The sequence below is a fragment of the Rhea pennata genome, chromosome 31 (assembly GCF_028389875.1).
Source record: "Rhea pennata isolate bPtePen1 chromosome 31, bPtePen1.pri, whole genome shotgun sequence".
In the NCBI taxonomy this organism is placed as follows: Eukaryota; Metazoa; Chordata; class Aves; order Rheiformes; family Rheidae; genus Rhea; species Rhea pennata.
The window spans coordinates 2,692,213-2,718,447 of record NC_084693.1 but is presented as its reverse complement, the minus strand read 5'-3'; the positions used below and the strand labels follow the sequence as shown (position 1 = coordinate 2,718,447).

Here is a 26,235-nt window from a genome sequence, read left to right as displayed (position 1 = left end):
CCCCCCCCCCACCCCTCCGGGCTTAAACGTGCCCCGAACGCACGAGGGGAAACTGAGGCAGTGGAGCCGAGCCGGGCCGGGCCAGGCCCCCGGGGCAGCTCGGCCCCGCTCGAGGCCACCGAGCGAGTGAGCGAGGGAGGCTTCCCGCCGCTCGGTGGCAAACACCTGCCAATCAAAGTAAGGGCACTAATTAGCATTTGGCAACGCTCCCATCCTTGTTAATTAGCGATAACGAGGATTTATCTCGGGGCCAGATGCAGCGGAGCGGGGAGGGAGCTGAACTGGAGCCTGCATGCTCCCTCCTGGCCCCGGAGAGACCCCGCTGCGGAGCAGCCACGCCGGGTAAAACTCTCAGCTTTATTTAAAATAGCGTTTGGGGCAGGGAAGGGGGAATCGACATATAAAAATAAACGGGTGGGAGAGGCCCCTGCCGAGGCAGCTCCTGGACAGGCCCCAAACCAGTCGGTTACTCCCCCCCGCCGGCACCCGGAGACCCATAGGGTGACGGAGGGATGAGGCGGCGGTTCCTGGCGTCTCCGCGCCCTCCTGTCCCACCACTTTTCAAGCAGTGGCCAAGCACCACCCTTCCTTCACGTCCTTAGGATTAAAAGAGTTTTCACAGCGAGAAGAAGCGGCTCCGTCCTTGGCCCCTTCCTCCGCCGGCTCTGCGCCGTGGCGGCCGCCGGCCGAGACGGAGGCGTCGCCTCCCCGGCGGGAGCCTGATTTCTCGCGTCGGAGCTCAGAGGTCGGCCCGTGCCGGGGGAGCAGCTGGGGGCTGCGCGAGCCGCCGTCAGCACGAGCTGGTCTGGAGGTTGGCCTCCGTCAGCAGCGAGGCGATGGAGGAGGGCCCGTAGGCGCTGTCGAACTCCTCCTCGTCGGAGCTGAGCCGGTCGTCCTGCAGGGAGGAGTCGGCGGCCGAGCGGGCGGCCTTGCGCCTGCGGGACGGAGAAGAGGCCTCAATCCCCGGCCGCCCCCCGGGAAGCGGCTCCGACCCGAGTGGACGGGGGGGCCGCGGGGCAGCTCCCTACCAGGCCTCTTTCTCCAGCGCCTTGATGCGGTTCTGGAGCTGCTCGTTGAGCTCGTGCTGCTCCTCCAAGTCCCGCTGCGCCTTCTTGCGGGCGCCCTCCAGGCGCTCGATCTCCTCCTCGGCCTCGTCCACCTGCCGCTTGAGGGCCTTCACCCGGAGGCTCAGCTGCGGGGAGAAAGCACGGACCCCGTGAGGGACCCGCGGCGCCAGCGGCCGAGAAGCCGGTGCAGGTCCTGGCCCACGTTAGACCCACCTGGTCCTTCTGGTCGTTCACGTGCTGCCGCTCGTCGTCGATCTGGATTGTCAGCTCCTTCACCTTCCTCTCCAGCTTGCGGTTCGAGGAGAGCAGGACGCTCTTCTCCCTGCGGCGAGGCGACGCGCGGGTCGGGGGCCAGCGGGGCTGGCACGCAGCCCTTGCCCCCGGCGCCATTTCTGCCTCGGGTACCTCTCCTCCGCCTGCAGCTTGTCCTGTAGCTCCTCGAGCCTCGACTCGAGCTGCGACACGTTGCTGTTGGGTTTCTGCAGGCCTTCGGAGCTGGCCAGGCGGCTCTTCAGCTCCTTGTTCTGGTGGGAGAAATTAAAGGCAATTAGCAGCGCCCGCCGCGCTCCGCTCCTGTGCCGGGGCCAGCGCCCAGACAGGGCTCCAAGCGCCTCTTATGTAAATCCTCGCGGTGAGTCAAGCCGCGAGAAAACCCTTTCCCGCCGAGGAGGAGACGGAACGAGCTGGGCTAGATAACGGCAACGGGCCCCCGCGACCCGGCGCCGGAGGAGGGGACGGCGGGTGCCTAGCCTGCACTTTTCCGCTTTTAAAAGCCGGAGAGCTCCTAAAAGTCGCTCCAGCCTCCCCCGGAGGCGCTGCCGAAACCAGCTCCTCTCCCCATCAGCGGACCCCAGCGCCCAGCCAGCTTTGTTAACCGGACGGCGGTAACGATGGCCGCCGAAGGGCTGGGCAGCGCCTCCGCCTCTCCGCTTTGCAGCGTCAGCGGTACGAAGCCGTGTTTTTCTTGGCAGCGGTAATTAGGCGCCGGGAACAAGAACAGCTCCAGGAGTTTATTTCCTATTGATCCCTTTTGTTCCGAGCCAGCTCGGGGTTAGGTAACGAAGGAGCCGGAGCGCAAGCCCGGGCAGGCCGGCGGGGAGGCGTCTGACGCAGCCCAGGGCGCGGGGAAAAAGGGGATCCGCCAGGAAACCCCCTCCTGGGAACCGAGCCTCCGGGTCCGCAGGGCATCGGACGCCCATCGAGCCCGGCAGGCACCGCTATGGGGATGGTCAGGGCCGGGGGGGACCCCACCGGCTTCCCGCTCTCCCTCCCGTGCCGGAGCCCACCGGCAACTTGGAGCGCTGCCCCGATGCGTCCTCCGGATCCAGCCTCCGGAGCTGTCTTGGCCTCGCGGGTCCTTCCCCACCCCACCCCGTGCCAGCGCCACCAGCCACCCCACGCGATGGGGAATCGGTCCGGGGAAGGTTTGTTTTGCTGCCGACGCGGGAGAACCGCTTTGCGAACGCAGCCTCTCTCCGAGGGATGCTCTAGAGCCAGCCGGGCTGGACCGAGACAACGGAGCCTCGCGGGAAGCCAAGGCAGCCCAGACGACGGGTCCCGAATCCGGCGCAGCCGCGGTCCGGCCCCTCCGCTCAGCCTTACCTGCCTCTCCAGCGAGATCTTGTCGCACTCCAGGTCCTGGCGGCTGGAGCGTTCCTGCAGCAGCTCTGCCCGGAGCTGGTCGATCTGGGGAGAGGGATGGAGGAGATGGTTTCGCCTCGTTCCTTCCCCACCTCATTCGTTCGCTAACGAGAGATCAGCGCAGTCGCGGACGCTCGCGGCCCAGACGGAGCCCCGGCTCCGCCTTTCGGCCACGGTCGCCTTCGCAGGGGACGTGGGTTTGCACGAGCTACCGTCACCCTGGAGGACGCGGCACGGTTGAAGGTTTTCACCTCTTTTCCCTTGCCCGAGGCTGGCCGCAAAACCGAGCCAGTGCTTAACCCCCCTGCGAGAGCAGAGGTGCCCATTCAGCCCGAGCGTGGCAAACCGCGCCGCGCCAGCGGCCCCGGCCTGGCCCCGTAGCGAGTGCCGAGCTCGGCCGGCCGTGAGGACCCAGGCGCTCCCAGCGCGGGATGCGCGTGGCTAACCGGAGGGTTTGACTGGTCAGACTGGGATTTGGGGACCTGCCCGTGCTCACGGCTGTACCTGGGGCAAGAAAAAAAAATGGGTTTGATCCGCAAATGAGCCAAAAGCAGAACCCCTAAAGGGGCCTGTTTCAACCTGAGTCAGGCTAAACGCACAGGTTTGGGGGCAGCTGTAAGACTGGGGGGGGAAAAAAAGAAAAAAGGAAGGAATGTGATTTCCTATACGGAATTGCAGCTGGCCAGACCCTGATGTCCTGCCCCACAGGGGTATCCCGAGGGGCTGAAATCCCCCCTTCTCAGCCGCATCTCAGCGGGGCGCGAGCGGGACGCCGCTGTCCCCGAGGAGCCGTCTCTCCCCCGGTGATGCCGCCAGGGCCCGGGAGGCTCCGCGGGCAGCTCGCGGCCCCTCGCAGAGCTCTGACACCAGCTCCAGCTTTGCAGATAATAAGCAAGTCGGTTAATGGGGAGGACAGAGACAGGAGACCGGTGTAATTTAAGCCCAAACTTCCTGCATAAATTACAAACCTCACCCTATAATTTCAGGGGATTTTTTTCTTTTTTTGGTGCACCAAGCTCGTATAATTTCCGTTCGCACCCAAACCGGCTTTTCGGTTGCGTTTAGGAGACTACAAGCGATGGAGGGCTCAGGGCTGCTCGCTAATGACTCATTAATCGGGCTTTAACTCTGGTAACCGGCTTTATACAAAAAAAAAAAACCCCAAAAACAAACAAACAAAAAAACACAAGCTCCGTGCCTCTGTTTCCCCCAGCTCTCAGGGAGGATTTGGGGGCCAGACAGCTCCCTCGCAGGGGCTACGAGGCCGGGACGGGGCACAAAGCCACCTGCAGCAGCGCTTCAGCTCCTGCCCTACCTGGTCTCTGCTGCGGTTGACCCGCTCCGTCAGCAGCTCCACCGTGGTCCTCTCCTCGTCCAGCTCCACCTCCAGGCGCTTGGACTTTTCCTGCGAGCAGACGGGCCCAGCGTGGGTCAGCACAAGCCTTGCAGCCAAGGACAACGTGCTGGAGGGGGTCGGGCTGGCCAGGGCCAGCGAGCGCTGCCTGTGAGTAACGCTGACGCTCTGGAGGAAAGGGTTGTGCACAAACGGGCTGCGCAACAGCCTCTGCTCGGGGTGCCTCCGGCTGACCCGGTCTTTTTTATATTCATAAACGTGTATATTAACACTAACACAGGCCTCCAGCGGTGCCGTCTCCCGTGTCACCCGTCTACAGCAGCACATCCCGGCCGGGCGCAGAGGGAGATCGCTGGGTGCGCTCTGCCCCTTGCTGTCGGTGCCCAGCACTGCAGGGACCGGGCCGAGCCGAGGGCACAACGGCGGCGGCTACCGCGGTGGCTACCGCACCCGGGCGAAGGCCCTCGTCCGCCCAGCTGGCCCCTCTCCCACCCCAAGGGTCTCTCATTGGCTTGTGAGAACCCACTGTCTTTTTTAAGGGCTACGAACCTCCAGCGTCTTGACCTGCCGCGAGCGGTCGTCCTGGGAGCGCCTCTTGGCGTCCACCTCCTGCTCGAGGTTGTGCAGGCGCTGGAGCAGCACCTCCTTGTCCAGGAGCGCGCTCTCCCGCTCCGCCTGGCTGTCCTGCAGTGCCTGCTTCAGCCGGGCGACCTGGGGCGCGGAGGGGAAGGGCTGCACAGCACGGCCCCGGCTCCCCGGGTCCGTCCCACGGGGGGACGGGGACGGGGGGGAAAGGCGCCCTGCACCCTGCCAACCCCTCGCGGACACCTCGCTGTACCTCGTCCTGCAGCTGGCCCATGCCGAACTGCATCTTCTCCACCTCGGCGCCCCGGTCCTTGGCCTGTTTCTGGGAGTCCGTGATCTCCTTCCGTGATTTCTCCTTGAACTCCTCCAGCTGCGACTTCAGCACAGCCAGTGAGCTGTGCGACTCCTCCGTCATCTGCTCCAGCTAGAGCAGAGCAGGGAGAGCTCAGCACGAAGACCAGCCCGCGTGCCCTGCCCTGAGCGGCCAGGGCCCAAGGTGGGAAAAGATGCCCGTGACACCCCACGGGATGGGGCCCTCCGGGGCACCCAGGCACCCCAACCTCTTTGCTCAGCTTCTCCGTGGTTCGGTCGAGCAGGCGCTTCTGCTCCTCCAGCTCGCTCTTAGCGCGCTTCAGCTGCTCCTTCTGCCTCTGCTCATCCTGGTAGGACACACTCAGCTCCTGGTGCTCCTGCGTCAGCCGGGCCAGGCTCCGCTGCGTGTCATCCAAGCGGGTCTCCAGCGAGCGCTTGGCCATCAGCAGCTCCTGCTCCCGGTCCGTGGCTTCGCTCAATGACTCCTCCATTTGCCTGCGCTCCGTCTGAAAAGCGGGCTCTTAAAAACACAGCTCCCTCCTCCTCGAGGCAGAGGAACAGCCCTCAGGCCCGGGTGCCCAGGTTCTCCTCCAGCACTGGCCTTCAGCCAAGAGGTGTGAGGGGGCGACAAAGACCACTGCAGCCTCCATACCTCCAGTTTGGTGACCTTCTCCTTGAGCCGCGCCTGGGAGCCCTCCCAGTTCTCGCCCAAGCGCTCGTACTCCTTCAGCTGTGTCTCCAGGCCGAGGATCTTCCTCCGCAGGTCGTCGTTGTGCTCCTGCAGCTCCCGCAGGGTGGACTCCACCACCTTCTTCGCCTGCTCCGCCGATGCCCTCTCACTCTCCAGGGAGGCCTTTACCTGTAATAGAGCCACAGCGCAGGGTGGTCCCGGGGACAGCTGATGCGCAGGGGAATCTCAAGGGGATTTTGGGGCTTGGGTCCTCCAGCACAGCCTGGGAGCCATCCGTGGCAGGCAGATCTGGGGCTACGAGTCCGTCCCATTGCCCCACAGCTGCGCAGTTTGCAGCTCCCGCGAAGGCATGAAGAGTCCCATCAAGGCGAGGGCAGGCCACGGTGGGGCTGACTCTTTGGCTCATGGTTCAGTAGAGACAACAGCCCCCCCCCCAGCGCCGTCGCTCACCTTCGCGGCTTCGTTGCACTCCTTCTGGAGCTGCTGCAGGTCCTTCCGGTACTGCTCAAGCGCCTCGTCGCGGCTGGACGCCTCCTCCCGCATGGTGCCCTTCAGGGCCGCCAGCTCCCGTTCCCGCTGGCGCAACAGCTCGTCCTGAGCCTGCTTCTCTGCCGTCAGCTCCCGCTGCGCCTCCTGGGCCTGGCGCAGCTCCTGGGCGGGAGACAAGATGAGCAGGGACCCTTTGCACAGCCCAGGCTCAGGGCAGGGGACCACATCCTCCCGGGCGTGACAGGAGATCGGCCCCCAGGCTTTGCAGGGCTAAAGGGGGCGGTGATGCTGGCGGCCTAGCTGATGGTCTCCAGAGCCAGGTCTCCTCCCTCTGTCCGCTCTAACCCACCTTCCTGAGCGCCTCGAGCTCGCCGGCATCCACTATGCTGCTCCGCATCTGGTCCACCTCCTCCCGCATGGCCGAGAAGCGCTCCCGAAGCTCCCGCAGCTCTTCTTCAAACTCCTCCCGCTCCAGTTTCACCTGCAGCAGTCTGGAGGATGCAGGATGAGGGCTGGTGCTGAGCTGGACCATCCCTGCCACCGCCCCCACACCCCACCCCAGCCGCTGGGAACCTCCTCGGGTCCCAGCACGCCACAACATGGGTGTCAAAATGCAACGTCCCTCCAGCCATCTCCCTCCACCCCAGGTGCTCAGAGAAGGAAGAAGAGACCTTGACCCTTCCCAGCTGCAGACTCATTTCCATAGCGTTTGCAGGAAAGACATCGGATGGTCACGAGCCCCCTCCAGCACTTACTCCTGCTTTGTGGTGCGGAGCTCGTCCTTGTTCTTCTGGAACATGTCCCGCCAGTGCCCCGTCTCCTCCGCGCTCTCCTCCAGCTCCCGCTGGAGGTTCCTCACCACAGCGTTGATTTTCTGCCTCTCTGTCTCCAGGTTGGCCTGTTCCTGGGGGGCAGGATCAGAGGTGAGCGCTCGCCCTCAGAGCAGGGATGTTTGGGCAGGCCGAGCCCAGCGGCGAGAGCCCCAGAGCTCTGCATTGCTCCCCTCCAAGGAAGCTCAGGTTCTGCCACGGTTAACGCTGCCCAAAGCGGCCCAGGGAAGCTGCGCGAGGACCTGGGGACCCTCCACACCTCCCCGACCCCATCCAAGCACGATGCCTGCACCCGTTCACCTCCCAGCTCCGCTGCCCCAGGGCAGACGGATGCTCCAAGGGACGCTAGGGCGAGATGGAAACCCATTTCCATCTCAGGAACGTTTCAAGGGAGGAATTTAGGGAAGGGTCTCCCTGGCGCCTGTCCCCGCAGCCGGACCTGCGACACGTCCTCCACGCTGCGCCTCAGCTGGTCCATGTCGCTCTGGTACTGCTGCCGCACGCGGTCAAGCTCCTTGTCGTGACTGGCCACCTCTTCCTTGAGGGCTCCCTTCAGCGCCGTCAGCTCCCGCTCCCGCAGCCGCAAGTGCTCCTCCTGCCGCTGCTTGGAGCTCAGCACCTCCTCCAGCTCCTCCCGAGTCTCCAGCAGCTCCTGGGTGACAAGGAGGCCCTCTGAGCCCGGCGCCGAGCGCAGCGGGGATGGCACTGTGTGCCCCCACTGCCTGGGACACGCAGACGGCGCTCGTGCCCCCGCGCAAGAGCCACGTACCTTGTATAAGGCCTCCCTGTCCGGAGGCATCTCAGAGCCCTTGCGCAGCTGGTCGAGCTCTTCGTGCATCACCATCAGCTGCTCCTCGCAGTCCGCCAGCCGCGTTTCCGCCTGCTCCTTGGCTATTTTCACGTCAGTCAGCCTAGAGGGGAAGCGTGAAGCTGTTCACAGCCCTGCAGGTGCATTTGGCCCTGCAGATGCGGCCCAGGGCCGGGAGAGCTGAGCGTGCCCTGGCCCCGGAGAGCAGCTCTTACTCTTGCAAACTGCTCTGCAGCTCCTGAGCTTTCTTCTCCAGGGCTGCCCGGAGCCGCTGGCTCTCCTCCTGCGCCTCCTGCAGCCGGGTTTCCAGTGCCCGAGTGGAGCCTGTCCTTGCCGGATCCCTCGGCAGCTCGAGCTTCTGGCGGAGCTGTAGGAAGAGGGGAAACCAGTAACATCCCTGCTGCGGAGGAGAGCAGCCAGCGACCACGGCGACGCTCCCCGTCCATCTGCCCAGCATCCCCGCCAGCTCCATCGCAAAAGCCCCCCTGCACGATCTCCCCCCGCCACAGGGACACAAACCGCCAGCCCGGGTGCCCCGTCCGCCCCGACCCACCTTCGTCTCCTCATCGAGCTTCTCCTGCAGCTCCTCCACCTTCCTCGCCAGCTCGCTGTGCTGGGGCTGGGAGCAGGCTGCATCCTTGGCAGGTTCACGGAGAGACCCCTGGGGAAAACAGGGCACGTTCAGGGCATTGCCAGCACCTCCCATGCCCCCGGCCAAGGCCCAGCACAGCCGGGATGGCGGTTCGATCCCCAGCTCTTCCTCGCCAAGGGGGGCTGGAGCAGCGCGGGGACGCCTGAGCCACGTTTCCACCAGCATCTCCAAGCCAACCCCTGCCAATCTGTCCCTTCCCATGGTCGACCTTCCCCTGACCTTCGAGAGGAGCCGGGGGCTGCCGCACGCAGCAGGGCAACGTGACCTCCAGAAAGGCCCCCGTGGCCACCGAGCTCAGCCAAGCAAGCGTGGCAGCGGCGCGGCTTCCCTGGGCCGCCGGGGCTCGAAGGGCAGGAGGAAAAACCAGGAGGCAGCTCAGCGCAGCGAAGCCTTGAGCCCAAGGCAGCCGGCCAGCTGTCACGGCCCACGGGGGCCGGAGGGGAGCCGCAGCCGCCAAGAGCCCGGCACCCGCCGGAGCCCGCTCCGTGGCACAGCGGGTCCCACGGCGGGGAAAGGCGCGTGCGGAGCTCAGCTGCGGCACGGAGCACCTCGCTGCGGGGCCCTGAATTAAAGCGCTCCTGGCCACAGCTCGTCCTCGGGCCAGCAGGGATGGGGTGCTGGGACGGCGGGGGACTAGCGGAGTCCCCAGGAGAACTCGGGGACCAGCGTGCCGCGAGAGCGAGGTGCCGCAGGGCGGACGAGGTGGGGAGCAGCGGCAGGACTGCTTCGGCTCACCGTGAGTTCCTGGATCTTCTCAAACACCAGATTAGTTTTCTTCTTCAGGGAGATGTCGCTGTCTCTGCTCCTGCAGACAGCGGGACAGAGGGAAAGCGTTGGGATAAGGAGGAGGGGATGAGGAGGGAAGGCAGGAGCAGGGCCCGGGGCAGCTCACCCCTCCTTCAGGATGCCGTAGATGAGCTCCTTGGCGTGCTCGCTGCTGCCGGGCTGGGCGACCTCCCGCTGGTCCCGCAGCAGGTCTGGCGTGGACTTCATCTGCCACGGGGGAAATCAAACATAAAAGCTCAGCTCCAACAGCAGAGCCGGTGCCAGATCCCTCCCCGCAACCTCGCCTCGGTCTCAGGGCTCCGGCGAACGTCGGCTCTCGGCTTCTCCACCGACGGGTCCCCCCGGCACGAGCGAGGGACCCCCGAAGGCAGCCCCCGGGCTGTGCCGTCCTCCCCCCCTCAACACCACCATCACCACCACCAGTACCTGCAGCTCTGCCCGCGCTTTGCTTTGCAGCCGCTCGCTCGTGGCTTCCTCGGCGCCCCGGGTCACCCGCCGGCTCAGTGCCACGCCGTCCTCCGCCAGCCCGGCTCTGCTCGGCCAGCTCGGGCTGCCGGTGGGCGCCGAGGGCTGGGGGCGAAGCTCCCGGGCGCCGCTCAGCTCTCCGGCATCCGGGACGTCACGGCGAGAGATGCGTCCGTCCAGGCTCTGCGAGCGCTTCCTCTCCTCCGAGGGGATCCGGCCCCTCCTGGCCGCTCGGCCTCTCTGCTGCACCTTCCCGTCGAATTTGCTGATGAGGGAGTCCACGGAGGACAGCGGCTTGGTGTCTATGTCACCGCCGCCGGCGTCACCCGGCCGGCAGGGCCCCGAGGTCTCCGAGTCCGAGGAAGGATGCTTGGCTGCGGCCCTCAAACCGGAGAGGCGGCTCTGCTCCGGCCTCACCCGGCCGGCGATGTTCAACATGCTGCTGCTCTTGGCGCGGGGCTGGTGGGTACCGTTGGCCTGCGCCCGCGGCGGGCTGGGGGCAAAGGGCTCCTCGGCCGTGGGGCCGAGCAGGCTGCCGTGGGAGCGGGTCCTGCGCAGCTCCTCGCCGCCGGAGACGCCGCTCGGCTCCTCGTCCGACGTGCTGCAGCGAGAGCCAGGTCGGCGGGGCAGCCGGGCCGCGTAAGGGTTTTCCGGCAAATCCGAGTCGGAGCTGACCGAGCCGGAGGGCAGGTCTGGAGGCCGCTGGGCTGTGGCGGGGTTCCCGTAGGTGCCTTCGCTCTTGATCTGCACCCCAAAGGAGTCGCCCCCTTTCTCGCCGCTGTTGAGGACCACGAAGGGCTGCCCGGCGATGCCCTGCACGCGCACCGCCACGCCGTACGAGCCGGGCTTGCCCGCCTTGGCTCGCAGCTTGGGGGGCTTCTTGGGCTCCTGCAGGTCGTTTATGAAGCGGATCTGGACGCCGTAGTCCACGGGGCTCTGCTTCTCCGCCATGGCCGCGCTCCCGGGCCAGTCCATCGCCGCGGCGCGGATCTGCCTTCCTGCGGGGCGCAGAGGGCAGAGTCTTCCTCGGCCCCGCGCCAGCGGCGGGCGCGAGGCAGGAACCGAACCCGGGAGCGCTTAGCGCGAACCCGCTTTTGCTAACGGGAGTCTGCCCACGGGCAAGACCTACTTTGCTGCAGGCACCTCGCGAGGGCTTGTCTCCAAGCCCCAAATTGCTCTTTTCCCAGGCACGAGCCAGCAGCGCAGCAGCGTTTTTCCCTCCTTTCCCTCCAGGCTCACCGCAGCATCCCAGCGCGGGGAAAGCTCACGGCTCCCCGAGCGCGGCGCCGGCGGACGCTTACCGGAACAGCGGCACAGGAGCCGCTTCTCCTCCCACTCGCCCCCTCGCGCTAGGATCCCCGGTGAGACGGTGGACAAAAGAGGGAAAGCGGAAGGACGGCGGAGCCCGGGCGAGCTCCGCAGCCGGGCTGCGCTCCCGCTGCCTACGAGCGCTGCATCCTCGCTGCAGCGAGAGCTCAGGAGTCCGTCAGCGTCGCCCGGCGCCCCCGACGTCCCTAGGGAAAGCCCGGCCGGAGCCGGTGTCCGCAGCAGCCCTCCATCCCCGCAGCAGGGTGGCCGGGAGACTCCCGGCGGGAGGGAATAGATATTAGCAGTGACATATTGAGAGCACCGTGATGCGAAGCTCCCCCGCGGTCCCGGCGGCAGCCTGCACCCTGGGCTCTGCTTGCGCCGCGGACGAGGGGAGGCAGCGAGCCGAGCGGGTCCGGCGAGACAAGCGGGTCCGGAGAGCCAAGCGGGTCCGGAGAGGCTCTGCCCCTGATTAACGGGGAAGACGGCTGCGACGACCGGCTGCAAACGCCCGCAACCAACTGTGCGGGGCTGGATGCCCCCTTTTTTTTTTGGTAGCAGCAGAGAACCGGCTTCTGCCCGAGAGCATCACACTTCGGGCAGTGCTGCGGCGCTCCCTAGGCGTTTCGAGGATTTAAGTGACATACAAAGCGATAGATCAGCCTCTCAGCACCACATTTTCAGCTCCCTCAAGACCACCAGGGATAGAAGCCAGCTCCTCTCCTCGTTTTAAATACTCAGGATCCCAGGAGCAGGCGATGCAGGATGCTACAGCCGCATCCCCGAGGGTGGCGCAAGAGGCCTGGGGACACTAGGGAGCCCAGGGCCAGACAGGCTAACATTTAATTACGTCCTGTGCACGGAAAAATAAAAAAAAAAGCGATGCTAGAAACCCAAGCAAGCCCTCAGCTCTCACTTCAGATCCTGATGTCGTTCCCAAAGCCACCATCCTGGCCCAGGTTGAGTGTCCGTGGGCCGCGCGTGCGACCAGGCTCTGCTACAGCCTCCCGTCAAGCTCAAGGCCACGTTTCCTCCCAGGTCCATCCTGGGAAAGAAATTCCCCCCCCCCCCCCCAAAGAGATGCCGCTGCCAAGGATGCTGCAGCAGGGCCAACCGCCCCGGAGATCCCTGGCCTGGAAAAGACGCTGGATGCCACGTGCCAGGCAGCGACAGCAAGGACAAGGTGTCGCACGTCCCCTCGGCACGGTGTGCCCGGCCGGCTCGTGCCAGCTCCCCGCGGCCACCGTCTGCTCCCGTCCACCGGCCAGGACCGCGCAGGAGAGATTCCTGCCGGCACCGACACCTCGTGCCAGGGTTGCAGGAGCCCAGGAGCGCCCAGACCCTTCTCCAGTGGGAACATGTCCCCATGCAGCAACGCTGGGCTTAGGGGCGCAGGGCAAAGCGGCGGCTGGAGACGTTTTGCGAGGGTTACGATTAGCCTTTTAGGTCTTTTGCATCCACCTCCGAGACCTAATAGCGAGAAGCAGCTCCCATAAGTTGCACAGAGCAGCGGGCGAGTGACAAGCTATTTATTTTGAAGGCTGAAGAGCAGCCAGCTGGTGCTTCCCTCTTATCAGAAGGGCAACGCAGGCAAAGAAAAAAAAAGAAAAAAGAAAAAAAAAGAAAGAAAAGAAAAAAGAAAAGAAAAATCAGGCCCTGAGCAGATGGCAGGATATCGCCACCCTGCAGAGGGGAGATAAAACATATCCAAGCCCGCGAGGTGCCCCGCACACCCGCCATCAGCCTTGCGGGAGGATCGACGTGGGAAAAGGACCAAGGCGGCGGCAAAAGCGCCCGGGAACAGGGGCGATTCAGCACGGAGAAGAGCCCCGGCGGCGGCGCGGGGCCTCGCACGGCCTGGAGGGCCGCGGCAGCTCCCGGCACGGCGGCGTGAGCTCCTTATTCCTGCTGAGCATCGAGATAACAAGATCGGCAGCAGGTATCAGCGCCTGTAAATACACCCTGAGCGCAACACCCCCAGCAAGAGTCCATAAACCAAATCCTATTATTCCTATGCTTCCTGGGGACGCGGGCGCCAGCTCCCTGCCAATCCGTAGGGATGACCAAAACCCCTTCGGAGGTGGAGGCGAGGGGGCAGCATCGCGGCGCCCGGGTCCCGCCGGGTCTCACGCAGACTCCCCGGTTTGCGCGGCCGTGGGTCTGTCCCAGGCCACCGCGCGCTCCTGCGGCACCGGCCAGAAGCAGGGGAGGAAGGAGGAGAAGGTGAGTCTCGACACGCAGCTAAGCTCTCAGGAATGCCTCGTCCTGGAAGGGCTCCAGCTCGCAGATAAAGGGACGCGGAGCCGGATTCCACCCCTGCGGGAGAGCAACACCCAGCCCGGGGCTGCAAACAGCCCCGGGGCGAGATTTCACTGGAAACCGCAGAAAAGGAGCCTGGAAGCAAAGCAGGATGAAAACCCCAGAGCTAAAAATAGTCTGGTTTATTATCCCTAGGTGGGAGTTTTACTCCTTCGCCAAGCACGCGGGGACTTTGCTATGCAAACACACCTTAACTCTGCCCTGGTTCAGCCTCTCCCCTCCGCGCCGAGGGTATTGCATCGGAGCAGCGAGAACCGGAGCGGGCGCAGGCGGGCGGGAGAGGCCTGGCGGCGGCGGGCACGAGCCTCCAGCGTCACGCCGGCCGCTCCGGGGATGGCGGGCGGCCAGCTCGGCTCGGCCCGGCCCCGCGGCGAGCACAATAGGGCCTTTTGTGGACGCATTAACCCAGAAAGTTGTTTTGCAAGGCGCGGGCAGCGCTGGGAAAGCTTTCCCGTGCCCCTCGCCGAGCGCCACTCCGGGCTGCGGGCAGCTGCCTCGCTCCGCGGGAAAGGCGGACGCCGGCAGCACCGGTCCAGCCCTTTCCCATCGAGGTCAGCCAGCAACTCGAGCAAGGGTCGCTCGGCACAAAACCCACCTCCGTGCCCCCTATCCACGGCTCCTTCGCCCAAAGGGACCGAGGTCACGGCAGGAATTGAGGGATGCTCCGGGAAGCCGGGGGAAGTCGCGTGCTGCGACTGGCGCAGGAGGCGGCAGCGCTTCCCGGCGGCACCGGGCCTGTCCCCACGTTATCTCAGTTTGAAACGCGCAGGCTGCCGTAAGCAAGTTAAATTCTACAGCCTTTGCATCCTCCCTACCCCGAGCATAACGAACTGCTTTAAGTGATGCCTCCAGAGCTGCACTACCCCAAAGCACTTCATGTCCAGACCAACATCGCTGGAAAGGGGGCAGCAAAAACCAGGCAAAAAATATAGTATTTCCCTTCTCTCACCTATTGGCTCCCACCACGGTTTAGGCTCTTTCCACCGTGGGTTTTCCCAAAGCTTTGCTCCATCTGCTACGCTACCTCCCAGATCCTGTTTAGACACAACTGCATGTGCGACGCTGGGGCTGGTTCCTCCCAGGGCCAAAGTCCGCGGCCGATTTCGACGCACGCGGCACAGGCCCTGCGCCCTGCCGGGCTCCTCCTGCTTTTCCCCTCCCGCCGCAGCCCGAAAGCGGCCAGGAATCCTGCACCAAGGACACGCCACCCGCTCGGCGGTGCCACCCGCTCTCTTGGAGAAACCCGAAACCAGCACACCCGCGCTGGCGTCACCCGGGTGCGACCGGGCAAGGAGCCTCTCCGCTCAACGCCCAGCGGAGCCGGGCAAAGCCAACGCTCCCGCAATATAACACGGCGCCCCACATTTAGGGAAAAAGGTTTCCCCAAACCTCTGCGGCGCACGTGCCCTCGGGGCGGGTGATTTTTCTCCCCTTGCACCCGCTAATTCACACGGGATAAAGATCAGCCTGACACGTCCCAGCTCCCTGCCTGCAGCCCCACCACTACCACCAGCCTGGATCGGCACGTAGCTCCGGGAGGGTCACTTCTCTCCCGGCCCCGGGGGCTCTTAGCGGCTCCCGAAGCTGCAGGTTCACTGATAAGAAGCAGACGCACAAGTTTCCAAATTCCTTTGCGTCTAACAGCCTCCCAACCCACCCACAACCAGAGCCCTCAGGTTAATCATCAACCCAGATACCAGTAAACCCTGTTCTCTACCCTCCTGCCTAGCTTACGATATTCCCCCCCCCAACCCCGTGCGCCAGGGCATCCCACAGCAATTAATCGTGCTTAACGCGCTTGCCCCGAGCGGGAGGCAGGCTAGAGGAGAGCCCCCGTCGGGCGCGAAGCTCTTCCTACCGCCGCGAACCAACGCGGGGCTGCAGCAGCCCTGCATTTGCATTTCCTTGCTAATCAGCTGCTTTTCGTCGGGCAAAACATCCTCCTGCAGTTGCGTTGCCACTTTTCTGGCGGGATGAGCCCCAGAGGCTTCTGCTGCAAGCCTGGCTCAATTACCCATGTATAATTGATGAAAGCAGAGGAAAGGGAGTGAAGAGAGGTCAGATTTTCTTTTTCCTGGAGTCAAAAAGGAAAAGAAATCACTTGGCAAAGGACGGCTGAACAGACTTTACGCCGAAGAGGATGGGAACGGCTGTAAGTCACCCATTCCCAGCCTCCCTCCTCGCCCAGCTCCCCAAACCTGATGAGGATGATGAGCCTTCATCCGTCAGGGTGAGGCCGAAGCCCTCGGACACCACTCATCTAGGCAGAGCCAAGAAACTGCTTGAGATCTGTCCGGCTTGTCAGATCTTCCAAACAAAAATAGTCAGACAGTTAAGATAATAATAAAGCCAGACCCCAAGACCACAAACAGCACGTGAGCGGTACCTTGACGCATTTATATGGCGTCAATCAGATCGGACCTTGCGGGTCTGAAACCCTGCTTACGGGTTTCCAAGTAAATCACACCTTTGCAAGCAGAATTATTCAGATTCACACACTCGCACGGATAAATATTTCATGGGTGATGTTAACAGAGAGCGAGGAACAGCCTCTCGGGGCACCTGGATGTTGCTCCCACCACGCTGCCCAGGGATTGCGGACACAAACGAGCGCTGGGGCACGCGACGTTCGTTAGGCCAAGCAGCAAACAAGGGCTTAACCCCTACGTCCCGCCGCGACAGCAAACGGGGCGAAGACGTGGGCGCAGCAGCCAAAGCGCCCCGAACACCCCCGTTGTCCCGGCACAAGATGCAAACCCGGCACGGCCAAAGCTGCAGCTCTCCCCAGTCCTCCTGCTCCCCCCCTCCAAAAAAAGGAGAAAAAAAAAGAAAAATAAAAAAGAGAGGCTGGAGAGATGCTGCAAGGAGCCCGGCCAGGCTGCCTGTGTCTCCTGCAGCTGGGAGAGGAATTCCCATCAGCACGGATCTCTCTGCAAACAGGGACTGGAGACGGAAACAGAAACCGAGCCGACCCCAAAACCAGCTCGACTGGTCGGGGTGGTGGCGAGAGCAAAGGGAGCCCAGAGCCACCCGCAAACACGCTCCGAAGAGACAGGTTGCGGCCACGGGCAGAGCCGAGGGGGATCCCGCTGGAGAGAGGCGCCCGGAGCCGAGCCGAGCGCCGGCAGAGCACCCGGCCCCCGGGAGGGAGCCCAATCGTCGGAGGAGCCCGGGATTTTTTAAGCTCGGCAGCCCAGCTCTGAGGTGCCTCCAGGTACCAAACCACCGGGCAGCTCCAGCGCCGGCTTTTTATTCCGCGAGGGAGATGAGGCATCAGCACCCGGGAGGGTTTCCGGCAAGAGTCTCAAAACCCCAGAGCCGCAGTAAATCGCGGAGGCCAAGCGCCACGCGCACGCAACTACTAAAGCAAACCGCAGCGCCTCGCTCGCATTTTAACCCCCTGCGGTTCCCAGGGAAGGCATCCAAGCCCTAGATTTTCCTTCTTATTTCAACCAGCGGCTAAAAATACCAACCTCGGAGCCTGACGCGAAGTAGGGCAGCTCCGCGCCAGGCGCTCCGCATTAAAGTTTCAGGAGGTGCCGCGTTACGGCCGCTCCGCGGCCGGAGGGGAAGGGTTTGAACCCGTTTCACGGGCCTGGGGGAAAGGTTTTGCCCCAGGGTAAAATTTCACAAGAATCCATGGGATCCAAAAAGCTTCCTCCCCCCGGCCCCCTTTTTCTCCCTCCTACCTTGGATTTCACTCATTCTTCTGAAATTTGAGGCCTCGACGGAGGCTGCGATCATCTCAATATTGCTAACAAGGTTCGGAGGGAACAGACCCAGGATCCGGCCGTTCCTCAAAGCAGGAAGATTAAGCGGCTCCTATCCGCCTCCGTCCCGGCTGGGACTCGGCCCTTATCAGGGAACAACCCCGGGCCGGAGATTAAGTCCCAGAGCCGTAAACACACCAAATATTTACAGCGAGTGGAGCGAAGGAAAAGCCCCAGAGACCCCCGCCACAGAGGGGGTCCAGGCTCTATAGGGGAAAGGCAGCTCTCAGGGCAGGTCCCCTATAGGGACACAACCAAAACAGGGGGCAATGTAGGGGAGGGCAGATCCCAGCTGGAAAGGGGCTCCTGCTTTAACAGACCCTATAGAGGGATGCTTGGGGGGGACCAGGACCTACAGACTGCTCCTGGCAAAGGACAAGAGCATCTGCAGATGCAGCTTATACAGGGACAAGCTATAGGGAAGTGCAAATCCCTTACAGGAAAGACAGTCTCGGTGAGGAGAGCCCTTATAGAGAGCTGGTAAAGGCAGTCCCTGTAGGGGGGATTGGGGAGAGCAGATCTCCAAGGGAGGAAAACTTATATAAAAGGGCAGATCTTTTCAGACCAGAGGAGATCCCTCACAGAGGGGTAGCCTAGGGGGTTCCCTATAGGAGGTGCTATAGGGCAGGTCACAGCCTGGGGAGAAAAGCCCCAACAGGGACTGCTACAGGACAGAGCACACCCCAAGGACAAGGGTGCCTGTAAAGGCAGCCCCTATAGGGCCTGCTCTAGGGCAAGGTTCACCCCACAGAGGAAAGTCCCTACAGGCCCAGCTCCTATAGGCTCTGCTACAGCACAGGGCACACCCAGGGAAGGACAACACCTACAGCTCCAGCTCCTATTGGCCCTGCCATGGGGCAGGACACACCCCAGCAGCAATTGCCCCTACAGCCCCAGCCCCTATAGGCTCTGCCATGGGGCAGGGCTCAGCCAGGGAAAGGACAACAATGGGGCAGAGCTTGCCTCGGAGAGAGCAGCCCCTATAGAATCTGCCACCGTATTCACCCAACAGAGGAGAGCCCCTATAGGGCCAGCCATGGGGCAGGGCTTGCCCAGGGGAGAGAAACCCTAGGGGATCTGCCATGGGGCAGGGAGTAGAGCCCCTATAGCCGCCCCTATAGCCGCCCCTATAGCCGCCCCTATAGCCGCCCCTATAGCCGCCCCTATAGCCGCCCCTATAGCCGCCCCTATAGCCGCCCCTATAGCCGCCCCTATAGCCGCCCCTATAGCCGCCCCTATAGCCGCCCCGCACTCACCGCTTCGCCCAGCCACCAGCTCCTCTCACCTCCGCTGCCCACCGCAACCTGTTACCTTCGCCGAGGCCCCGCCCCCGAGCCTCCCATTGGCCCGCGCTCCGGCTAGGTCCCGCCCCGGGGCGGGAAAGGCCCCGCCCCGCCACCTCCCTGTGCCCCGCCCCTTGGGCTCGGGGCCCGCCCCCCGCGGCCGGGGGGGGGGGATATCACGTGATAGCCGCCATTTTGGCTGGGCGGTGGTGGGAGCTATGTGAGGGCGCCCGGCCACCCTGCCAGCCTCTCCTCGATGTCCCAGCCGTCCGCTCAGCTAGCCCTGTGCTCCCCAATCCTTCCGGATTAGCACCATCCAGCTCCCAAATTCTTCCCAGGGCAGCACAGCACCATCCAGCTCCCAAATCTTCCCCACGGTGGCACCGTCCGCTCACAAACCCTTCCCAAAACAGCACTATCCAGCTCCCAAATCCTTCCCGCATGGCACCGTCCAGATTCCAAATCCTTCCCGGTGCAGCGCTGTCTGCCCCAGGAGTCTCACATGGCATGGTGGGAACGGTGCCCACCAAACGGTCTCTCCTGGCTTTAAAAAACAGCAAATGCCAAACCTGAGGCCTTGCGGTTCTGTTTTTCAGCCATTTCTTTTACCCCTTCTTATTCCTAACCACTGAGCAGGATCACAGCTTTCATCTCAAGAGCACACTTCTCGCTTTGGGAATTGCGAGGAAAAGCTTTAAAACATACTTTAAACACTAAAAAAGCAGAACTGTCACTTAAAAGGCCACAAATGCACACGGAAGGTGTGTGTTGTGCCTTAAATCTTTTTTTTTTTTACCTGTCCTGGTGGCATGATGGCCTGCGGTGTGGGCACAGTTACCACGCAGCATCAGAGGTTGACTGCGATTCATCCTTCCAGCACTGACTTCTTTCCCACTTGCAGAAAAGATTTCTTCGTGCTGTTAATGAGCAAGTTTTTTTGATTCTGCCATTTCAGAGTACTTTTCACAAATTTTAGCGACGCAGTTCAGCTAGTCCTGCACTCCTGCGGTGCTAAATAAACCGCACGTTTGTGCCCTCCAAGGCCTGGGAGCAGCTGGGAGGATTCGTCTCACTTCATAGGGCAGAGAGAAGCAGCTCCAGATGGGGATCTGACCATGGGATCTTGGCTGGGCCATTCAACCACTCTCCAAGTCTTGTATTTTCAAGCCTGGTAAGTAATTTGTGCAGCCACTTAACTCTGCGAAAACTGGCTTTTGAAGTGAAAGATATCGATTAAAAAATAACACCGTATTGCAGCACAAGCCCTGCAGCTCTGCCTGGATGCTGAGTTTGGAAACCTCACCTCTTTTTCGAGAGCAGTTCAAGCCCAGGCCCCGAGATGGTGGCTGTGCTGGGAGGCAGTCGGATGGTGTGTGATGAGCAAAGGTCCTATGGAGAGCTGAACTGGGCAGAGATAAAAGAGCAGCTTTGGGGCAGGGAAGGGTAGGCAGCAAATGTGCAGGGGCTGCAAAAGTGCAGAGAAAATTGTAAAGACTCCATAGAAACGAGGTGCCAAACCTGCAGGGCCAAATGTGGAAGCAGCAGGACTGCCCTTCTCTGTCTCTTCCCAGGTGTCTCAAAGCACTTTTCGAATTGATGATGCCCCCTAAGGCTGGGGAGAAGCTTCTCCTTCCTCTCCTCTGCTGCGGAGGCTCGCAAGCCACAAAGCTGCGGCATTAGGGCACGTGCAGAGGGAACCTTCTGCTTTCGCATGCGAAGGAGTTGCAGCTCCACAAACACGAGGGCTGGAGGGAGACGAGGAGCTCTGTGCACCTCCGAGAGCCCATCAGTGCCAGTAAAGCTGTTCCCTTCTGTTTGGCCACGGTCCCTGGGGGAAATGGAGGGGCAGGCAGTGGCATGACCAGTTTCAGAACCAGGTATCCAGATCCATCCTTGTCCCCTCTTCTGATGACAAGACCAAGCTCCTTCTCTGCGCTCCCAGAAGTCCCAGACTGCAGAATGAATGTGGCTGTTACGAGTCCTGTAATGAGCTGTTTTGTCTTTTCCTTGTTGCCTGTATCGCTCAGCTGGCCAGCCTGGATGCTGCGGCCAACAGCTCGCTCACTTCCAAAAGGACAGGCAGGGTGTTTGACCTGCTCTCCTCCACGTGAAGTTCACTGCTTGTTCCCATGATGGAGGTCTCTAGCTGCTGCACCTGGGCACTCAAACCCTTCCCTGGGGTGAAAGAGCCTGGCCGTGCCCTGCTCCCATGCGCTCTCCCTGCTCCGTGAGCCTGTGCGCGCTGGGGAAGTTGCAGCTTGGAAGAGTTGCCTGCTATCTGCCAGAAAGATGCTCTCAGCTGCAGGACGATCCCTCCCCCAGATGCAAACAACAAGTCACTTTTCGCAGCTGGGTGTTGATGTTTTCCACACAGCAGCAGCAGCCTAGCAAACTCCTGTGCATGCCTGGGGAACGCTGGGTTTTGCAACACCCAGATCCTGAGCAAATTCCCTCTGGGTTTACAAGAAAATCGCAATTTGCTCCAAGGCCCTGTACAGCCAGGGAGGATCTTTCCTCCTGACTGCATCCAACTGTGCTGAGGCTGCTGCAGAGCTTTTTAGCCCAAGATCTCCTGACCATCAGGGGAAGGAGCACGGATTAGTAAGACCCGCTGGAAGTGAAACCACAGCTGCAGCAGGAAGGGACAAGGAAAACTTGTATTTTAATTACCCATCTGGAAGTGTCTTATGCACCTGGCACATATAGCAAAGCCCCTGAGGCTGCTGGAAGAGCAGGAGCCATCCTCTTTCCAGTCGTTTGTACACTGACAAACTGGAGGAAAAACATCCGAAGGAGGCTGAATCCAAAATTGGATTCACATGAGTGCACTAAGTTTTTTTTTCTCCTGACTTCGGCAACACTGCTGTCTTCTGGTGCTCCAGGGAGGAGGCAAAAGCGAACACCAAAACAAAGGTTGAACCTGCCTGGATATATTTATGTACTGTACTGATATTGTTGGGATGACAACAGGTAAATCTGTCTGCTGTTGCTGTGTGTGTGCTGGGAAGGTATTTTTGCTTTCCCCTGGTCTAAGCCAGGATCTCCAGAAGCCTTAGATCCATTCTTGTTATCTTGTCTCCTGACCTCTCCTCACCTTGGAGCTTCCCATGGAGGGCCACATCATAGGATACAAGCATTCAAACAGCAAGCTGGGGACTGCGTGGCCTTGCTGAGAGGCCAGGAGGAGATCCCCAAGCAGGAAGGTGAGGTTTCAAATCAGCGCCTGCTACACTTCCACATGGGTCCTCCCATGCATGGGAGGTGAACGCAAGCAGAGAGCTGCCCAAGTTGTTGCTAAGAAGGAGAATCTGCCATTGGGGATGGCTGAAACACCACCACACCTTCTCCCAAATCCTTCAGGAGGCACAGGTTGCTGTCACACCCATCTCCCATAGGTGAGGTTTGCTGCCAATTTGCTTTCAAAGATAAAGCCTAGATGAAGGGCAGAAGCTTCATCTAGAGATGATACCTGCACAGGGTTATTGCTTTAATAGGATACCAGTGAGATGGAGCTTTTAAATGAGCTCCACTTGCAAGGGGATTTGCAAAGGGATTTTTGGACTTTAACCCAGGCCCGTTACAGCTCAAAGGTTGATAAGACCAAACTGAATCGATATCCTTTTCTCTCTGTGCTCCGGTTTCCTAACCCTTTGCATGTTTCCTTAACACAGCACTTCATTTCTCATTGGGCAGGAACAAATGTGTGCTGCTATTTTGTACTGAAAAGATTTAAAAACAACTACTCCCTCTTAAAAAAAAAAAAAAAAAAAAAAAAAAAAAAAAAGCCTTTTTTCTTACTTAAGTGCAGGCCCTTTAATCCCGCTGAGTACGTCAGGCCTGAATGAAAATCCCAATCTAGGGGGTGCAGAGCCTCCAGAAACGCTCCAGGGAGCGACAGGATTGACGTGGCTGCTCAGTGCCCTGCAGAGTGGCAGCGCTGCCGCTTGCATCGCTTTGGGGAGGCAAAAAAAACCTCGCTGCGGAGGAGGTTTTTTAGCCACCTCGGGGCAGGACGCAGGCAGGCAGAGCGCGGGCCTGCTCTGCCCTGAAAACAGCCCTGCCTCCCGCGCGGGGGGCCGGGGCATGATGGGGACGCAGGTCTGAGCACAGCAGTTTTTAACTCCGCTTGGCAGGGGGGCTGCTGCTGCTGCTCCGGGGCCCTGCTAACCCCCCACGCCGGGACCCCTCACACGGCGCCTAACACCTCAGGGAGACCCGCCGCCACACACAAGATGGCGCCCCCAACCGCCCCGTGTTGCTCTGGCCGCGCCCAAAATGGCGCCGCGCCTCGTCGCGTCGGCCTACGGCGGCCGGGAGCGGCCGCTCTTCCGGTGCGCCTGCGCGGGGCGGGTAGCGCCGTGACTAAGATGGAGGTGTGGGGAGGGAGCGCGCCGCCGCCGCCGTTCTGGGCCGGGGGCCCGGCCCCGGGGCAGATCTACAGCCCCGGCGGGCCCGCGGCCACCGCTGGCCTCCAGCCCCTCACCCGGACGCTGTGAGTGGTGGGGAGGGGGCACGAGGACCCTGGGAGCGGGGAGCCCTGGGGATGGGAATACAGGGGAGATTGGGAATGGGGGGATCTGAGGAGGGGGGTGGCACTGGGCATGGGTGGACAGCAGGGATTGGGAATGGGAGGGGGATCTGGGGAGGAGGGGCAATGGGGATGGGGGTGCGGGGGGCCCTAGGGATGAGGATACGGGGGGGATTGGGAATGGGGGGGATCTCAGGAGGGAGGTTCGGGGGGGATAGGGAGTGGGGGGCACTGGGCATGGGGGACGGTAGGGATTGGGAATGGGAGGGGGATCTGGGGAGAGGCATATGGGGGGAGAGGGATTGGGGGTCACTGGGGATGGGGATACAGGGAGGGTCGGGAATGAGGGAGGCCCTAGAGAGGGGGGTATGGGGATTGGGGGGGCACTGGGGATATGGGGACAGTGCAGTTGAAGGCTTGTGGGTGGGGGGCACCGGGAGAGTGGGGGTGAGGGCATGGGGAAATGGGCATGGGAACACTGCGGATGAGGGATTGACTTGGGAGACACTAGGAGACTGGGGATGGGGCCACTGGGTGTGGAGGGGCTGGAAGGGGCAAAGGGGCTGAAGATGCAGGGAAGAGGAGAAGGGTCTGGGTTGAGGGAGCCTTGGGCCTCACTGGGTGCTGGAGCGGCGCTGAGGTTTTGCTGGTCTTCAGGAGCCCCATGGTGACAGGCACTTCCGTGCTCGGAGTGAAGTTCGACGGGGGGGTGATCATCGCTGCAGACATGCTGGGCTCCTACGGCTCCCTCGCCCGCTTCCGCAACATTTCCAGGCTCCTGAAGGTGAACGACAACACCATGCTGGGGGCGTCCGGGGACTACGCCGACTTCCAGTACCTCAAGCAGATCATTGACCAGATGGTGTAAGTACCTCCTGCCCCAGGCTGCTGCAGCTGAGCTGCAGGCTGGCAGGGCAAACCTCTGCAGTGCCCTGGTTCAGGCAGGGCCACTCTGCCAGGCCTCTCTCTCCCCCCAGTCCTCAAACAATTGAAACATGTAATAAAACACATTCACCGAGCAAGAATAAAACTCATCTTTGCACTTACAGACCAAACAAGGTGGAATAAGTTAGTGTGGTTTGAGGAATGAGCTTCTCTCTTGCAGTTTGTTTTACCGCTGCTGTGAATTTCTGCCTGTAAATCCCCTGCCATTAAGCCAGTTGTGAGACAAACGCAGCATTTCCAGTTCTTGAGGTGAAATCCTCCTTGTCCTCCAACTGATTTCAGTCCCTTCACTACAAATGTCTTTTCCACATTCTCTGCTGAAGACGGTGAAGAATCAGTTTAAATTATCCTTTGATGACCCGAGGTCTTTGGCTGACTCACCTCTTGCAAGTTCTTGCAGTTCTGTTTCAAAACAGCCTGCAAGGAATCTGCATGAATGTACCCTGTCCTGTTCTTGGCACAGCTGGAAGTGGATTGCTGGTCTTGTATCCCAGTGCTTTCCAGCCATTCTTAGTTGGGTGAAACTTCTCTTTAAATTAGAATCGATGAGGAGCTGTTGGGAGATGGTCACAGTTACAGTCCAAAAGCCATTCACTCCTGGCTGACAAGAGTCATGTACAACCGGAGGTCCAAGATAAATCCGCTCTGGAACACTGTTGTCATTGGAGGCTATTACAATGGCGAGAGGTAAGGACAAGCTGCATGGAGCGTGCTGGGGTTACTGCACATCCTTCCCTAGGGCTGCTTCTTGTGCGTGACACGAGATATCTTTAGAAGGAAACTTCACTAGTCCAGTTCCCTCTGGTCTTGGGTCTTCTCCAACAAAGAGAAATATGTGGTGGAGCTGCTGGCCAGAAGGTGCTTTGTGTTTTCAGGCTCATCAGAGCAACAGACAAGAGTCTCCTTGGGCGCTTTCCTTATGAGAAACAGCTGATGATAAAATAATGAGCCACTGGATTACCATTTATTTAATTCTTGTAGGCATATCCTGCTCCTGTTCTCACACAAGGGCAGGAGTGGAAGGATACATCTGGCCTTGGTGGTCCCACGTGGCCTTAAAGCCACATGAGCCTGCGTCTCCAGCAGGACAGCTGCACTCTTGCTTTGTCAGCGTGAGCATGTCTGCCCTGCTGACTTTTCTAGGGCTCTCACTGCAAGCTGGAGGTAGCTGCTGTAAAGCTGAGCCCCTCTGCAATGTGACACAGCCCTGCTTCTGCAGTGGCCACAGTAACAAGTCTGACCCTTCAGTTTCCTAGGTTATGTTGACATGCTTGGTGTGGCGTACGAAGCCCCTACGCTTGCTACAGGCTATGGAGCATACCTAGCTCAGGTGAGCGTTTATAGGCAGTGGCGTACACGCTTGATCAGCTGCTAAAGCGATCTCAGTGCCGGGCGACTGAGCTGAGGGGCTTTTTTGCAGCCGCTGATGAGAGAAGTCGTGGAGAAGAAACCCAGCCTGACGAAGGAGGAGGCCCGTGACCTGATTGAGCGGTGCATGAAAGTCTTGTATTACAGAGACGCCCGATCATTCAACAGAGTAAGTGCCCTGCTTTGGCATGCCTTCACTGGAGAGCTGCCCTACCTGTTGTGCGCCTCAAACAGATATTCCAGAGGCCAGTCTTCACCCCAGGTTATCTTAATACTTTTAGTCATTCCGTTTCTGATCTCAAAAAACCTTGTAATACCTCTTGAGTTGGTGGATGCAGGGTATTTAGAGATATTCAAGTACAGAAGTTGGGATTTATTGAAAACTCTAATAAACGTTTTCTTTCTCCTTAGTATGAAGTTGCTATTGCAACGGAGAAAGGAGTGGAAATAGAAGGACCTTTGACCCTGGAAGCCAACTGGGACATAGCACACCTTGTCAGGTAATGCCCATTAGAGTAAGTTTACTTTGAGCTCTTAATCTGTGAGTTGGCAATTTAGCAAAACCTAAGAGCATAAAATAAACTGTTCAGAAAAAAATATCACTTTTTTTGTGAAAAGCAGCACCTGATAAAAGCCTAAAATGTCTTACTCTGGTTTTCAGTAGTACAGATATTGACCACATCCAGGTTGCATAATATCCTGACCTTGTAAAAATATTTTCTTGCAGTGGCTTTGAATGATCTGTGAAGAGCTACTCCAGGCTGTTGTGTTCATATTATCAGCTTTTATGTATGCTATATGTAAATCAGTTACTCCTTTTGAAGCTCTCATTTGTTATGGAAACTAAATAAACTTGTTAAGACAAGTGTGTGTGTGTGTGTGTGTGTGTGCTTGTGCTGATGGTTGGAAATTAGTTGGTGAGTTGCTCCAGAAGTGTTTACTTCATGAAGAGTCTGTTAATTTAAAGCAGTGAGAAGCCAGAGCACTTTAAGAATCACTCTGAGCCACCAGGTTCTGTCTTCTGCAGACCCATT

The 26,235-nt window shown here is 60.6% G+C and overlaps 2 protein-coding genes across 3 annotated transcripts; one reads left to right on the top strand and one right to left on the bottom strand.

Moving 5' to 3' along the window:
• Window positions 1–342: 342 nt before the first annotated feature.
• On the bottom strand, window positions 343–20,626 carry CGN (cingulin). Of its 2 annotated transcripts, none has more exons than XM_062597839.1 (21): window positions 19,157–20,626; window positions 9,642–10,678; window positions 9,322–9,422; window positions 9,165–9,234; window positions 8,331–8,438; window positions 7,993–8,144; window positions 7,739–7,880; window positions 7,409–7,621; window positions 6,895–7,043; window positions 6,489–6,630; window positions 6,101–6,301; window positions 5,612–5,818; window positions 5,208–5,465; window positions 4,901–5,071; window positions 4,612–4,773; window positions 4,024–4,113; window positions 2,670–2,753; window positions 1,473–1,591; window positions 1,281–1,389; window positions 1,029–1,192; window positions 343–935 (listed from the first exon to the last, which is right to left on the bottom strand). In XM_062597839.1, exons 1-21 carry the CDS (start codon window positions 19,227–19,229, stop codon window positions 791–793), a joined length of 3,897 nt encoding a protein of 1,298 aa, XP_062453823.1. In that variant the 5' UTR covers window positions 19,230–20,626; the 3' UTR covers window positions 343–790. The 2 variants fall into 2 exon arrangements, with proteins under 2 accessions (XP_062453823.1, XP_062453824.1); XM_062597840.1 differs by lacking the exon at window positions 19,157–20,626 and adding an exon at window positions 18,334–18,350.
• A 2,074-nt stretch (window positions 20,627–22,700) lies between these two features.
• PSMB4 (proteasome 20S subunit beta 4) lies at window positions 22,701–26,066 on the top strand. Its single transcript, XM_062597580.1, has 7 exons — window positions 22,701–22,852; window positions 23,546–23,752; window positions 24,374–24,520; window positions 25,082–25,163; window positions 25,254–25,370; window positions 25,613–25,701; window positions 25,929–26,066. Exons 1-7 carry the CDS (start codon window positions 22,728–22,730, stop codon window positions 25,939–25,941), a joined length of 780 nt encoding a protein of 259 aa, XP_062453564.1. The 5' UTR covers window positions 22,701–22,727; the 3' UTR covers window positions 25,942–26,066.
• The last annotated feature ends 169 nt before the right edge of the window (window positions 26,067–26,235 follow it).